Consider the following 17,831-nt stretch of genomic DNA (forward strand, 5'->3'; position numbering starts at 1 on the left):
GTAACTTGCCTAATGTCATAAATATAAGTAGTGGAGCCAATACTAGCACCCACAAAGTCTGACTACAGGGATCATAACCACTATTCTGTGCTATCCCCAAATTATATTACTTCTATGAATTCTGGCAATGTGCTTTTTGTTGCTTTATCACAAAACTACAGCATGTTTATCCTAAATCATTTTTCTGCCACATTCTCAAGTCATTTCTGATCTTGCATTTAAGGTTGCTATTTTTCTTAATTATTCTGGCTTGTATTTTACCCCAGTGAACTTCAATTTTTGAGTTTCAAGATATTTCTCATTTTTTCAAGATCATTTTGAAATCTAATCTCCTCTACTAATATGTTAGAATGTAAGAGAGAAAGCAGTGTAGTTTTTAGTAAAGAATACCAAACTTAACAGAGCTGAGCTCTGATTCTGGCTCCATTATGTATTAGCTATGTAACTAACCTTGAACAAGTCATATAGCCTACTTTTTATCTGTTGAACTGATATGGCAATACCTACCCTATGTACCTTTCAAAGCTTGTGAGAGCATTAAATGTATTAATGATATGTTGGAAAAGGTTTTATAAACTGTAAAGCATTTATAAATGTAAAATTATGCTTTTTTTTTTATGTCATTGGCATTCACACACCTTAAATTTAGCATTGTTTCTAAATTAAAGAAGACATTGTATTTTTAACAACCCGGTGATACAAATGTTAAATGATCTTGTGACAACCTACCTACTTCTGTAGAATACCACTTGTGGTGTTCCCACACGTTGCCTCGCTTAACCACACTATTTTCTGTCTTGTTTTCCAGAGAGTTAGGGTGTTTGCCAGCCTGATATACAAATGTTAAATGATCTTGTGACAACCTACCTACTTCTGTAGAATACCACTTGTGGTGTTCCCACACGTTGTCTCGCTTAACCACACTATTTTCTGTCTTGTTTTCCAGAGAGTTAGGGTGTTTGCCAGCCTGATCTCATGTTACCCTCTTCCTCACTCATCCATTCCAGTCACACTGGCTTTCTGTTCCTGAAGGACATAGTACATTATGCTCTTTCTTGTGGCCTTTGTGTTCCTGTTCACTCTGTTTGAAATTTGCTTCCCTGATTTTTTTTTTGGCTTTTTTTCTGTCATTGCTAGATATTTGTATTTTTTAGGTTTTACTTAGAGTCACTCCATGGCCACTGTATCTAAAATAGGAACCCCTTCCACATTCTCTTTCACAATATACTCTCTGGTCATTTCTACCTTGCCTTCACGGTCTATGAGAGTGTTAGGTACATAGTAAGTGCTCAGTAAATATTTGCTGAATGAATAAATGAATAAATGAAGAGAATTAGAAGACTATCTTAACTCTTTCCCTTAATCTAACTGTTTTAAAATTTTCCTCTTTTGGGATTCAGGAACCTAGGAAAGCAGCATTGCACTCTCTTAGCCAGCAGGACCTGACTTAGTGTCTTCTTTTCAGAAACTCTGAAACTCTGGGTAATCATTCTTTGCATTCTTTATATTTGTGAAGGACACAGGAGTCTTAGAATCACTTTAGAGAATTCTTTGGGAATCGAATACTGAATACTTTCTGTGGACTTTCTACCAAGTGCTGATTAATGGAACTTTCTGTGATAATGTAGATGTTCTGAATCTGCACAGTCCAATAAAGTAGTCATTAGCTACATAGGCTGTAGGGCACTTGAAATGTGCCTCATATGACTGAGGGACTGGATTTTAAATTTTATTTAATTTTCATTAATCTTAATTTAAGTAGCCACATGTGGCTAATGGACGCTGTATTGGCTAGCACAAGTCTATACTTTTCCCTCTCAGTGGTATAAAGATGATCTAGGGGTACTAGAATAGTGGTTACTAGAGACTAATAAGGGGGGGACGGGGAGTGAGTGGTCAATGAATACCAAACTGTAGAGAGATGGGAAGAATAAGATCTAGGGCTCTACAGCAATACAGAACACAACACATTACAACAACAAATTATTGTACAGCTTCGAGTAGCTAGTAGAGAGGATGTTGAATGTTCCCAACACAAAGAAGTGACAAATGTTTGAGGTAATTAATATGCTAAATACCGTGATATGATCATTGCACACTGTATAAATGTACACAAATATCACATTGTACTCCATAAATACATACAATTATCATGGGTCAATTAAGAAAAAATTAAAAAAAGAAAAGTCAGAGACAGAAGTATATAAGAGGTTACCAGAAACTGGCGAGAAGGAATAATAAATTATTGCTTAATGGGTAGGCTATGTTTAAGATGACAAAAAAGTTTTAGAAATAGTTGGAGATGGTGGTTATACAGTGTTGTGAATGTGATTAATTCCAAGCAACTGTATGATTAAAAATGCTTAAAATGGCAATCCTTGTGTTACATATATTTTACCACAATAAAAAAAGTTTAAAAAGGCAAAAAAATCTAAAAAAGCCACAAAAAACCAAAAAACCACAGATGATATAGGGTCTTCACTGGTCAGAGGATGACGACAAGCCTGGCATCCTTTGGGTAGAGTCAGTGGCTATGAAGGAAGTAGGACAAGGGAAAAGGATTGCTTTGTTTCCTTTATGGGCAAAAGTATTACATCTAAAATAAGAAAATTAAAATTTGTTGCTTGGAGTAAAACTGAATAAATGACCCAATAGAGAAGGTATGAATTCCCTTCATCATTTTATGGGCAAAAGTATTACATCTAAAATAAGAAAATTAAAATTCGTTGCTTGGAGTAAAACTGAATAAATGACCCAATAGAGAAGGTATGAATTCCCTTCATCATTTGGCATATACTCTGTTGCAGAAATAATAAAAATACAGAGGATTTCTATACTTAGATTTTGGAGATATTTTCTTTAATATAAATCAATTTTCAATAGTTTTAAAAAGTCTTCATAATGAAACATGCTTTTAAGCACCTTATTTTTATTTAGGTTCTAAAAATACGAAACTTTAATTGATTCAGCTCAAGATAAGGTAGATTTAAAAACACATTACAGCCTGAACTGATTTTCTAGAATAATAAAGGCCTTATGAAACTTTTCATCCAAAGAATTTTCATTTTAAATTCTTAGTAGTTCTGTCATTTAAATCAGGAACTGTGCAATTTTCCATCACCTATATATATATATATATAAAATCCTCTTCTGCTTTGTGCTCTGCTCAGCTTCAGTTTTTATCTCATTCTCCAGTACCCTCTCAAGCTGCTGCTTCTCACTGAAAACTGCCCAATTCATTTTAAGATTAAAGATTTTTTTTAAAAAATAAAGATTATCTAAAATTCACAGAGAAGCTAACCAGAATATCATAAACAATGCCACACTCTCAAGCTGCTGCTTCTCACTGAAAACTGCCCAATTCATTTTAAGATTAAAGATTTTTTAAAAAAATAAAGATTATCTAAAATTCACAGAGAAGCTAACCAGAATATCATAAACAATGCCACAGAAGGTATTTCCTGATGAATAAATACCGGCTATTTTTAGAGGCATTTGGATTGGTCTGTCAGCAGACAGATCACCAGTGGCAAGACTCAGTGGTCTGAGAACTGATTGGGATTTATAATAGGAGATGAGGATAGGACAGCAGTGCTGGAAGGAAGAAGAAAATGCTCACCTTTCCTTTCTTTTAATCTTTTCATTTCTCTCTTCTCATTCATGCTCCAAATTTAGAGCCAACTTTAAAGTTAGGAGAGATAAAATGCAGATTTTTGTCTAGTTTGTCACACTAGACTTGAGAGCATTAACACACTTCCACAGACAGAAAACTGTTAAGATAAAGTGACTTATTCTTGTTTTATTCCTTAAGAATCCCAAGTTCCAAACCTGTACTTTTTTATTTCTGTCTAAAGGACTAAGGGAACTTTAATGACATCATGAAATCATTTAATTTCTCTAGATAGGGCTCTATTCTTGGATTTTATTTTATTAGCAATGCTTACTTGATGTTATTCTAGTCATGGTTCATATATATCCTGCAATGCTCCTAATGCTTTAAGGAACCCTTGAAGGGACACATTAAGACATTATGTGTTTTATCCAATCCAACCTATCACTGTCAACATCGCAGACACAGAAGTTTTGCTACGTTGGGAGGTAATAAGGTATGCGATTATCATCATCATCATTTTGCTTACAAGCTATAATCAATTATGGCAGATTTATGGCAAAAAACCCCACCAATTCTGGCATCAGTAAGTTAGAACTATTGGAAAGGTTAATATAATAGTTATTAAAAAATAGAAAACGTAATTTGTTCCTAAGACTGAGTGTAAACCAGGCACTCAAAGCAAATAGCTCAAGGGGGCAATAAAAGTATGAATTAGTCAGGCTTTATAAACTATTAAAAACATTATCTAAGTATTACAGTATCCTGGTAATTTGTTACGTAACTTGTTATATTTCTAAGTACCTACAACACTGATTATTTTTAGAACCAAAATGCATTTTTTTGGTAACACAGTAAACTGACAGGATACAAATTTACATGCTATAAGCTTTTATCTGTAGAGAATTCTGATGTATCGACAGAGAACATCAATTTTTAATATTAAAACTTAACATCAGTAAAACTTTAAAAAATGAAAACATTTATTTATATTCTCATGATCAAAACATTTAACTTTTAAATGGAATATTCCCCTGATTACATTTTGTTCTGTATACCAATTGTCGGTTTGGGAAATTACAAAATGAAACTTAAATTAGGAAAATACGCAAAACTCAAGAAATCCCTTTTCTACATGTGACTCAATCCTATAATATTCACTAAAATATAGTAAAACAAAAAAGTAAACTCTGAAGAAACTGTAACAGTTCCCACGGATTGGGTATTATGAGGTAGAGTTTCCTACCCTCAAGCAGTTCTTTCACAGGATCTTGAGAGTAGTATACTTATATCACATGCTCTTATCTTCCTCTATGAAGAGGAAGCTCTAAGTCTAGTTTGTTAGGTCCTATGACATGGATAACATGCATGTGTATTACACTGTTGTTCAATAATAAATTAGCCTTTAGTACATTTAAATAACAGTTCCATCACAAATTCATACAAGACCTTTCTCTAAAGAGTTTAAAATGAGCTTACTGATAATAATTAATGCTCACAGCTTCTCTAGATGGTAGACCATAATAAGTATGCAAATAAGGAGAGAGTTCCTATATTCCAGCTTTAGTTAGGTTAAATTGTTAAAAATTTACTATCATGCAACATTTCAAGTTCATGTATAGAACACAGCATTCTACATAGTTCTGGTTCAATAAATATTATAGTCATAAGAGACATAAACTCAGTTAATTCTCTGTCAATTAACCTGAGTTCAGATTAAAGTCAGTGTTTTCTAACAATCAAATGAAAGATGGATGTTATATAGATAAAAACATGGTCTTGACTGTTATCTTAATTTTGCTAACAACAACCACATGGAGTTTTGAATCTTGGCAGGATAATACTGCTATCAGGAAAACAGAATCAGGACCTGGAAATTAAATTCAATTATTGATATTTTGTTTCAGAAAATTTATGCTATCCAAAAAAAAAAAAAAACAAAACCAAAATCCATCAGGAAGTTTATATGAGCAGGATTTAAATTAATCAGTTCATAACAACTGTTAGGTACAACCTTTGGAAATTAATTTGCATAATAATAATCTACATGTGATAGGGCTGAAATTATTTAAACGACATTATATTTCACTATTTAGTCTTGCTTCACTACTGCTTTAGCAGTGAATCCTTATGAAATGTAATGCAGCTAATGAGGTAGCTTTTTAACTGAGCAAACTGACAGGCCCCATATCTGCAGAGGCAGCTTGAAACCGTGCCCAACCTCTTGGCTTCCCAAGAGGCTTTTCAAAATTCAATAAATAACATCTGTAGGCGATGTTGGGTGCAGACCTAGCAGAGTGCGTCATAACACTGTGCTGGCAGAACAAAGAAACCATGACGACTGCCAAGTTTCCATGGCAACTGCTGCGAGGCTCTGAGAGTATAATAGCACATCAATCACTGTCCAAAAGAACTTCATTATCAGCTAGAAAAAACCTTTAGGATCTGTTTAGTGTGCAATTGTGGGTTAACTCACCTCAAAGCCTTGCTCTCTAGCAAAAGTGGCAGCTTCCTGGAAAAAAAAAAACAGTTAATTATAAAGTGCTAGGTAATGAAGAAATAATCCATTTTGAAACTCATTCAGTCTTCTTTTTACACAATTATCTCAATATACCCACATAGTTCAATTTTTATTCTTACACCAAAAAAGATTTCTTTTTTCCTTTGGCATAAAAAAAACGGGCAGCATAATGTCAACACACTTCACAAGTTGGAATAAAGAAGACGTAGTGTATGTTTTTACTTTAGCTGCCAGTGAGTTCAGGTGTTCTGACCTCAGCAAAGAAAGACAATCATATGAAACCTAAGAAACATGCTGGTGGTTATGTTTTTAATTAAAATAATACTTCTCAGAAAGCCCTCCCATAGAGAAGAATGCCTGTTAATAAATGTATAGATTAAGAAAAATTACAATTTTGCAGTCCCCAAAATGAAATTTATGCAGACAAAGATCATCAATGGATGTGACATTCATTGGGAATGGGGTATTTCCAAGGAATCAAAGTACCAGAGATTATATGCTGGTCATGGGGAGCAAAGCGTAACTTTATAATAGAAGGATCAAGCTGTCATTGCTTTAACCCAGTGACTGATGCTGTCACTTATCGTCACTTACAGTGGGATAACCAAATATTTTGTGCCTTCTGTTATAACGCAGTATGAAGTTCAAAGCATCACCAATAAAGTGTTCTGAACAAACATTTTAACATGATTTAATCAAAACTTTAGTCCAATAACTTGCAGTCTACAAGAAACAGAGGTCAGAGGGATGAGTTAAAGGATACACTGAGAAAGCAGCTGGACAAGTCCACAATGTAGAATGTTCTACAGAGAAAGCTTATTCTCTAACAAGTCAGTGTATAAAGTGGGGAGAGAAAAATAACCAGAGCAAGTACGAAACTTAATTGGATCCTGTTTTGAACAAACCAGCCACAAAAGACATTTCTGGTATAACTGGAGAAATCTGAATATGAAATGGGAATTAGATAATATTAGGAATTATCAGTTTGATAAGGAAAATGTCCTTAATTTTCAGAGATGTATCCTAAAGTATTTCGGAATAAAATGTTATGATATATGTAATTTACTTTAGAATACCTCAGAAAAAAAGTTAAAGTGAAGCAAAAATGGCAAAATGTTAACAACAGTTAAATCTAGGTGTATGTGGTATGTGCAGGTCCACTATCCACACTTTTTTGTCTGTCTGAAAATTTTTATAATAAACAGTCCAAAAAACTCCCAATTTCCCTTTAATAAACAATAACAGGATAACAAAAGTTGAGCATTAAGAATACATATATGGTTAAAAAATAATGTGCAAAATTTCTCTATATTTTAAATAAAGAGCACAATCTAATGAACTTTTTTATATATGCTAATGTCCTTTTAACAGATTATCAAATGACAAAAACACATCTGTGTAACCAACTCCTTTCCCTTTCTTTACTCTTTGCTTTGTGCATATATTTAATTTTAGGACTGATAGAAAATGGAGGCAATATTACTTTTCAACTCTACTTCCCTCTTGAAAATAAGAAAAATTGCAGACAACTGTCAAGAGCCTCTACATCTTAACTTACATTCCTCCAAAATTATCTTTGCCAAGAGATATTAATAGAAGGATGGGATTTGAGCCTGAGTAGTGAGCAGATCCAACTCATCTAAAACGACTGCTGGATCAAACCATGTAAGGCAGAAAGTACAGTCAGTGTCTCCAGAACAAATTTGGATATTATCTACATGTTGAGAAAAACACTGAGGGGGAAAAAACATGTATGCACTTATTGTCCAATATACTAAACATATAGATTTAGAAAACAATTTTGAGGGTATGGAAAGGTCAAAATGCATGATTACAGCTGAACACTGAAATTAACAGAAAGTGATAAGCTAAAAATACAACTCCTTAGGCAATTCACTAGAGAAACATGAGGCTGACCAAGTTAGCCTTGGTTGGTATTAGACAAAAAAAAAAAAAGAATATGATCTTGACAACTGGCGCAATTAGCCTTTTGACAATTGACTTACAATAGAAATTTGTACATCACATAGTAAATAATATTTGCTGGCAAGGATATCAAGGAAAATGATAAGGTTCAAAAGATATCAATGTAGTGTTTTCCAAGCTGTCAAAATTAACCAAGCTGATCCTTATGTGAAAAAGACAACTGAAAAGCTCTGCTAGAACTACTTATTCATATGGAACTTTGTTAGAGGCATGAAAGAACCCCAGAAGACTCTAACACAAAATTAAAATGAAGAATCTGTAGGGTTAAAATTTCCCTAAAACATAAAGACTCCAAACACACGTATAGTAGTTAAATTGTGTTTTGTTTTTTTTAAAAATGTGTAGTTTTACTCATAAAAATATAATAAGAAATTAACTGTGATCTGTTATGGTATAGTAGAACTGACTAACTGCAAGAAGACACATATAAATGTTAAATCATTTATTTTTTAAGGAAACCATGCCCTTGGACACTTCCAAATCTGTAATCTGTTCAAAGTACCAACACATTTCTGACTGAGGAAGGAACATATTTAAGAAAAGTCAACTTAATTTTCTGAGTGCCCCCTCACACAGGTTTGCTGAGCAGTGCCCTATCACTAGAAAAGCTAAGCACTTGTTCCGTGGCTTAAAAATGATCTTATCTTCTGACTTCCTCCCACCTTCCTTTGATCTTGGGCTGGTGCCCCAAGTCACTCCATTTGAAAAGGCAGCTGGCTGACATCTCTGCAGACTTTCCCACAGCTAACCTCTGATCTGAAGGTGTTTGTAGATACAATGATGGAACAACATTTATTTTTCCCTCTCAGCAAAACAAACAAAACAACACAGGGGAACAGTTTGACCCAGCAAGAATTTTAAGCAGAATTTTAGTTCTCAGATTCACTGCAAGGAAGGACTGAAAGAAAAGGCATTCAGTGGGCAGAAGAGTTAGGCAGCAGGTTCCAAATATCAGGGGTAATTCCAAGTGAGCTGCTCCCACTAAATTGAAAAGGACTTTTTAGTATGCCTTCACAGTAAAAGTGAGAAAAGAAAACAAGCAAGTCCCCATCTGTGCTGCCCCAGGGCGCCTTGTACTGAGTTTCACAAATCTAATGAAGCAGTCAGGTTAAAATCCAATCGCAGAGTGGATGTGACATGTGGAGAACAGCTAGGGTTGGAATAGAGAAGCAGGGCGGTTCCTAATGCAGGTGATTATCCATGTGATAATCATTATATTTACAGGCTTTCCATTTCAGATCTGACATCAAAAATCACAAAGGAGGAGGGATTAAGGAAATAAACAACCCACACAGAGGCTTTCCTGCTCCCCTGAGAGTATAGCTCTTTCATTCATGCATGACAAGCAACAAAAGCAGAACCAAACAGGCCAGGAAAGAGTATTTCTGAGAAGGCTAGATTTCACATTAACACTTCTTTCCATTTTGATAACTTTCACTATTCTATTTCTCAGACAGGTCACATTTTCAGAATCAGTTCCCATTGTTGTCTATGCTATAATACAGTATCATTTTTGGTTTACAATGAATGATACTCACATAATATATCTTTTACAAGAACAGAGTCATTTTTTTTCCTTCCTGGAATTGAGTGTTATGAATAAAATGACATATTATTAAAGTCTTAGACCCTCATCTATACCACACACTTAGGATTTACAGTAGGCTTGCTGCTTCACCATCCAGGCTAACAGGGTGCTGATGAAACAACCACCAAATACAGTTTTTGAATGAAGTTTTTTTTTTAAAAAAGGCTGAAATTCATGTTCAATCAAAACTATGGAATACTTACATTAAGAGCTATCTAAATGATCAGCAAGCCACTATTAAAAAACACAAAACTCAGATTATACAAGAAAACAAAAACTCAAGTGCATTTCTGTGTGTATCAAAAAACAACTATTTCCTTTACATTCAATTGAGGAGAAAACTATTTCTCTTTATTTTATCTTATAACCCCGAAGTTCTTATTCATAAAGTAGAAATATCTGTAATCAATATTAAACTAAAATCATCACTTACGAGTACTCTTATTTCAATTCAATTATTTGTTACTAGTTATATAGAAATACAATGATTTCTGTACATTGACCGTAATCCTGACACTTTGCCAAATTCACTTATCAGTTCTAGGAACTTCTTTGGAGATTACTTAGGGTTTCCTAATCATACGTGATTATATGAGTCATCAATGTGAAAACAGTTTTCCATATTCCTGCTAACCATACCACAAAGTTATTTTGAGAGGTTAACAAATGCCTTTAAAACAAAAAAATTGATCTTTTTTCTCCAGGGTGATTGGAAGGGTATGACTACTAGCTAACACTACTATCATAGCCCATAGCCCTTGTCCTCCTACTTCCTGCTCTGCAATTCAAGGCACCAAACCCAGTTTAGGACTATTATCTGTCTGATTATGTTACCACCCTGCTTTTTGATCTCAGACATGGGGGTTTCCAAAAAGTAGACTGAAACTTAATGTATTGAAACAAAAAGAAGGAATGTCCAACTCAGAACCAGAGAGAGATACCTTCTGACTATCCACAAAAAGAAGCCATCTATCCAAACCAGACTACTTGCTCCAATGCAAGGAGGAAGCAGAAGATTCTAAATAGTATGGTGGTCTGGCTCTCACTGGGAGTCCCCATGGTCCTCACTCAGATCATGCTGTTGCAGACCTTATAATGGTAATAGACTTTGACTCAGTAATACTTGAAATAATAACATTCCAAGTCCTAAATGGTGTGGTATAGATGAGAATCTAAGACAGGATGGTATCTCTCTCTCTCTCTCTCTCTCTCTCTCTCTATATATATATATATAAGGGTACTTCAAAATGTTCATGGAAAAATAGAATTAAAAGATAATATAAGTGCTCACTTTGGCAACACATATGCTAAAATTGGAATGATACAGAAAAGATTAGCATGACCTCTGTGCAAGGATGACACACAAATTCGTGAAGCGTTCTCTATTTTTATGCTAACTGTTATGGATTAGATCACTAGACAATATATGCATTTATTGAAACAAATTGTTCCCCATAAACATGTATAATGAAAAAAAAAAGTTTAAAAAAGGCAATATAAATCATTCCACGAACTTTTTGAAGACACCTTGTATGTATACTCACATATTTATCTATGTATAAAAATCTCTCTATATAATAAAAATTCATATATTTTAATGTAAATTTAGAGGTATAATGCTCTCTTTGAATAGCTTTAAATGAAACACAGTACTGGCCAGAAGGCAGTTACAGTCAAATGGAGAGAGTATGGGGCTTAGAATCAAAAGACCCATAGTAAAGTCCCAGTTTTACAGCTTATTTACTATGTAATCTTCAGCAAGACACTCAGCTATCAGTTTCTTTATAAAATTGGGTCTAAAAATACCTATTTCATTGGATTGTTGCTAGGAATAAATGAATTATTTTATGTGAAACTGTAATATCATTTTGCCTATTGAATTCAAGTTCTCGGTAAGATCTCAGGATAGATTAAACAAATGAGTTCCAAAGCATTCAGAGTATATTCAGCGCTTTGTCCTCTCTGTGAATTATATGTGTAGTAGGCAGCCTCCAAAATGGCTCCCAGTGATCCCTGATCCAGTATTCAAACCACTGTACAATCTCTTCCCCTTAAGTGTGGGCTGGACCTAGTGACTCTAACAAATACATGACAAAAGTGATGGGATGTTTTGTTCATCCTCTTGATTCCATGCCTTCTCTCTCTTAGCCCTCGTTCTAGGGTAGATAAGTTACCATGTTCTTATTACCCCTATGGAGAGGTGCATGGCCAACAGCCAGTGAGGATCTGAGGCTTGCCAGCAGAGGCATGAGTGAGCTTGGAAGCGAATACTTCCCCAGTTGAACAGTGAAATGACTACGACCCTTGTTGACACCTTGATTAGTCTCATGAGAGACCCTGAGTCTGAGGCACCATGCTAACCTGTGCCTTAACTCTCTATCCACATTTAATGTATGAGGAATCTAAACCTTAGAGAGGTTAAGTAATAAGAAAAATTCAGATAATTTCTCATTCAAATTATGTTAATAAAAACTTCAAAGCAGCAGTAGTCAGCAGATCAGTCACAGGGTGAGAAAATTCTGGAAAGAAAATGTAGATCCATGCTATCTAAATGGTTTTGTGTAGCTGATTATGGTTAACCATTTCTTCAATACAGATTACTTAACTGGAAGATATTATCCTTTGCATGGAATTCATTTTTTACATCACGTTTAGTTTCAATATACAATGTCTTTTTTTATTCTGAAGTAATAATTACCTTACTGAGACTAGAGTAAGATTTTTAAGTAGTGTTAGAATCCTCAGCTGAGAAATATATTATTGAATCAAAGTCTAATACCACTATAAGGTCTGTACAAGCTATAATAATATAATTCTAAGTCATGCTGAAATTTAATGATAAAGAAGTACCTGCTGTTTATTTCTTTTCTTACCATATATTATGACATAAAGCCTTATGTTGCTTAAGCCTCTAAATATTTTCTCATGCTGTCCTTCAGACTATGAGTTACCTTTTCTTTATGCTATTTACAAAATCATTTATATACTTTCTTAAGAGACTGCATTAGCGTTATACTATTTAAAATTTTATACTATTTCTGATAAGGAAAAGTTTTAATTTGCAAATTAAATGAAGAATGAAAAAAATTGCCCAATAAAAGGTGAGCCTGAGAAGCCCTTTGTAAAATAAATTTCATTCACAAATATGTCTGTACTGGCTTTTCCAAGGAATATAACATACAACTTTTGGAGATTTCCAACCTGTGCTCTGACATTTATTACCATATGCTTCCTGTCTGCAGAATGCTGAATAGAAATATTATTTAACATTTATTGAGTGCCAAAAACTCTATGGGGCAGTGTATAGCTATAAAGGAAGTCATGGCCTCTATCCAATAGGTTTATAATAAAAATTAGATAGACAGTATATAAATTATACCTCAATAAACATGACTAAAAAAAAACATTAGGCAGCTAAAATACAGGCCCAAAAAATAAGGTTTAGTTTACAAGAGACTTAACCCTTTTACAAAGTGATTTATTAGCTGACCTGTCTACTCTAGAAAGGAGAGTTATTCATTCTACCTTTAGGATTATTTAATGGTGGTAAATAGAGAAAAATTTAAATTAGAAAAAGTGCTTCATCAAAATTTAAGAATGATTAGCTACTTAAGCTAATTTCTTCTAGAATAACCCAAGTTTTTAGTTATTAAAGGAGAAGAGAGAGGACAGAATAAGAAAATTCTCAGGGTAATAGCTATCTTATTAGTTATTTTATTTCTATTTTTAATGAAATAACACATGCTTGGCATAATGAGACACTCAGCAAATGTCAACTCTTTTCCTTTATCTCATTTGATCCTTAAAAAATCCTAAAAAATAGGTATTATTCTCATTTAACAGATGAAAATCTGAAGGTTCAGAGAGATTAAAGTACCCAAGACCATATAGCAAATAATTTTTATAGCTAGCATTTGGATCTGAGGCTTTCTGGATGGCCTGGGATGGTCTGCTACTGATGAATGAACTCTTTCAGGTTTTATGTCTGAAAATGTCTTTGCCTTTGTTTTTGAAAGATATTTTCGCTGGGTATAGAATTCTAGATACTTAATTTTTTCTTCCTGTGCTCCAAGGTCTAGCTTGCATTGTTTCTGATGAGAAGATTGCTGTCACTCTTATCTTTGTTATTCTGTATACAATGTCTTTATTTTAGAAATCTGGCTGCTTTAAAATCTTTACACTGATTTTACATGATTTGATTATGATGTGCCTTGGTGGCATTTTTTCCTTGTTTCTTCTGTTTTTGGTTTGTTGGCTTCTTGGATTTGTAGATTTATAGCTTTCATCAAATGTGGACAATTTTCAGCCTTTATTTCTTCAAATATTTTTTCTGCATTTTTTCCTTGTTTCTTCTGTTTTTGGTTTGTTGGCTTCTTGGATTTGTGGATTTATAGCTTTCATCAAATGTGGACAATTTTCAGCCTTTATTTCTTCAAATATTTTTTCTGTCTCCCACCTGCTCCCCAGGACTCCAAATATGTATATTAGGTCACTTAAAGTTGTCCCACAGCTCACAGCTGCACTGCTTATTATTTTCCAGTCTTTTTTTCTCTCAGTGTTTCATTTTGAATATTTTCTATTGCTATGTCTTCTATTACTATGTCTCATCTCATCCAGTGTATTTTTCATCTCAGACATGGTATTTTTCATCTCAAGAAGTTTTATATTTTCCATGTTTCTCCTTATAAGGCATATACTTCTTTATACCTTCTTAAAATATAGAATATATTTAGAAATGCTATTTTAATGTTCTTGTCAACTAATCCTAACATTTGTGTCATTTCTGAACCTACTTTTATTGATTGATTGATGCTTTCCCTCATTATGGGTTGTATTTTCCTACGTCTTTGTATGAATTTTTGATTGGATGCCAGACATTATGAATGTTATGTTTTGGGGTGTTGGATATTTTGGTTTTTCTTATATATTTTTGAGGTTTATTCTGAAATTCAGTTAGGTTACCTAGAAACAGTTTGATTCTTTCTGTGCATATTTTTAAGCTTTGCAAGGTGAGATGACAGCAGCTTTTAATCTAGAGCTAATTTGGTCCCCTGCTGATGTAATATCCTTTTGAGTACTAAACAAGATTCCCATTTATTAGAGGTTTTTTCACATTGGCTATTGGGGACATAAACTATTATTGGTCTTATGTGAGTTCAGGGAATGTTCTGCCTGTTCCTTTCTGTTGGTTTTATCCCTGGCCTTGAGTAGTATCCCCACATACATATGCTGATCAGGACTCAGCTAGAACTCAAGGGGAGCCCTTTGTGGATATCCAGAGTGTGTGCTCTATCTCTGTGCAAGTCTCTCTTCTCTAGACTCTCTCTTGCAAATTCTAGCCATCTTGGCCTCCTTCAATTCTCAACTCTGTCTCAATTCAGTTGGACTACTGGGTTCTGTATGGATATCCTATGCTGCAGACTGGAAACTATCCAGGCAAAATGCTAAGGTAATTGTAGGTATTTCTCATTCATTTCCTTTATCTTGAAGATCACTGTCCTGTGATGCCGGTTGTCTAATGTCTAAAAACTGTTGTGTTTTATACATATTTTGTCTGGTTTTTGCATTGTTTAAGGAGGGAGGATATATCTGGCCCCTCTTACTTCATTACTTCCAGCAGAAGTTCAGTGTGGATCCATCTTAAAGTATAGATCCTAAGGGATCCTGGCACATTCAATGAGTCTATAACATTCCACCTGCTGTTTAAAAAAGCTTATCTAATAGGCCAAAGACAAGACAGATTGGCCAGATATCTTAAATGTCTCATACTCTGCTCCTTAAATCTTATTGTACAAAGGATACAGTTTCTTTACTTATAGCTACAGAACTAAACCATAAATATTGTACTTTACTAGTAATCTACATTTGAAACCCTCTGAACAATAACTCTACTCAGTTCTGATCCCTCCTTTATTTTACATATACGTAGTATTGTCATTTTCTTTTTGTCTTATCAACTAGAAAATTCCTTATAATTAATACAATCTTCACACTTTTTTTCCTGCTCCTCTCTTCCAACCAATGGAGGGCTCTACCATAATGTATGGTAAATACATTATGATTAGGTCAGCAACCTGCAGCCTGTAAGACAAATTCAGCCTGCCACCTGTTTTTATAAATAAAGTTTCCTTAGAACACAGCAATGCCCATTTGTTTACATATTGTCTATGGTTACTTTTATGCTACCACAGCAGAGCTGAAGTTGAATAGTTTGACAGAGGCATTTACCTGGACTTTTATAGAAAAAGTTTGCTGACCCCTACATTATGCTACAACTAGGATATTTGTACATTTCAAAACAGACTTTTTTCTTTTTTGCTGAGTTACCATTGAAGAACTGAAGACAATATGGAGAGCAGACTCCAGCCTGTTATATATAATATACATAAAAATGTATATCTTTTGACAGGCTTTATTTCCTTCACTCACCAGCAAAACAACCTAAAAACCAAATCACTTATATTCATAAAGAAGGCAATAAGGGCTGGCCAGTTAGCTCAGTTGGTTAGAGCGTGGCCTTCCAACACCAAGGTCAAGGGTTTGGTTCCCTGTACTGGTTCCCAGTGGCCAAAAAAAAAAAAAAAAAGAGGCAGTAAAAGGCAAGATCAATAACCAATTTTCGTAAGTATAGATACATGTTTATGCAGGACAATGAGAAAGACTTTACTGATCAGTGCTTAAGATTAGATGAAAAGAGGAAGGGAAGACCTCAGATGGGGAGTGATCAACATTCTTCTTAAGTGCCTTTCTAAATAATTCTTTTCACTCAGCTCAAATGTACACTAATTTCCTTTATATTTTCCACATTCCATAATCCTTCCCAAGTTGTCAAGGTGTGATAAATCCCACCCTGACACTATAAATCCTATCCTCCAGGGCTATTCTGTTGGCCTTAGCTTATTCTAGTCTGGAAGTTTTTCAAATTAACTCCTAGAAAATAAGATTAAATAAATAAATAAATAAACAATACATAAAACAGAAATGGACACAGAGTATGATTTTTAAAAAAATTTACTGTGAGTAAAGTGGCAAGGTTAAGGTGTGAGATGTGGTAGATTAATATAGATTTTGAAGAGAAAGCACTGGTTTCTAGCCATTTTGATTCTAACTGCAGAATTGATCACAAAAGCTCCCCTATACTTTAGGTTTTTTGAGGGAGAAGAGGAAATAGAATTAGGAATCTCACTAATATTCACAGTTCAAAACAGCACTGGATTAAGTAAAAAAGAAACTTATAGAACTACATCATAATTTATTAAAATAACAGAATACTAGGCTGGCCCGGTGGCGCTCCCGCTGAGGGTTCGGATCCCATGTAGAGACCGGTCTGCTCACTGGTTGAGCGCGGTACGGGCGCGACACTGACGGTTGCGATCCCGTTACCGGTCACGAAAAAAGACAAAAAAATGAAAAAAAAAAACAAAACAGAATACTGTATATTAAAACAGAGAAGCATCTAATCTCCTACCTCTAATGGAAAATTTAGGTAATTTTTCCCCAGGTCAGAATTTCTACATATGGATATATATATACACAATACATCCTATCCAAATATCACCAATAACCAATATTATTTTCTTCTTTCTTGAAAGCTGACTTGCAGTAATTATGTATAGAGTGTATTGTAATGCTGTTGCCTTAGAAACAAATCCAATATAGACAAAATTTTTAGAATGGCCAGTGGGAAGTAGCAAGGATGACCATGGAAATCATACATGTCTCTTAAGTAAAAAAGCAAAACAAAACAAAATAAAACCGTACAACTACAAAGAAGTCAGATAAACAAATTTTTTAATGTGCAAAAAAAAAAAAAAGAAATCAGCCAAATGACAAGTGACACAATTAAGAAAAATCACAGAGAAATGTCAGAAAACACTCCATAGAGCACATAGTAGGTGCTCAATAAATGCTAAATTAAAAGCATGACTCACCTACTCTTGCGGTATGAAAAAGAAATAGGTTTTAATAGTTACGGAATACTTCTGCAAAGGTCTTATTGCATTTGATAATGAAATGGGAACCAGTCATCTTAGTCTACAGAATAGAATCAAGAAATATACCTATCTTTCTTTTTTTTTTTGTCTTTTTCCGTGTCCGGCAATGGATCGCAACCCTCAGTGTCGCCC

At 34.2% G+C, this 17,831-nt stretch overlaps 1 protein-coding gene across 1 annotated transcript in view; it reads right to left on the reverse strand.

The window, feature by feature from the left end:
* Positions 1–17,831, reverse strand: part of ADK (adenosine kinase) — a gene marked incomplete at its 5' end in the record, with an annotated part of 183,637 nt that overhangs the window by 104,833 nt on the left and 60,973 nt on the right. Inside the window, one exon of the mRNA XM_008581646.1 lies at positions 6,087–6,122. Coding sequence (XP_008579868.1) covers positions 6,087–6,122 — 36 coding nt within the window. The remainder of the gene's footprint in view (positions 1–6,086; positions 6,123–17,831) is intronic.

Source organism: Galeopterus variegatus, unplaced genomic scaffold (assembly GCF_000696425.1).
Source record: "Galeopterus variegatus unplaced genomic scaffold, G_variegatus-3.0.2 Scaffold2424, whole genome shotgun sequence".
NCBI lineage: Eukaryota > Metazoa > Chordata > Mammalia > Dermoptera > Cynocephalidae > Galeopterus > Galeopterus variegatus.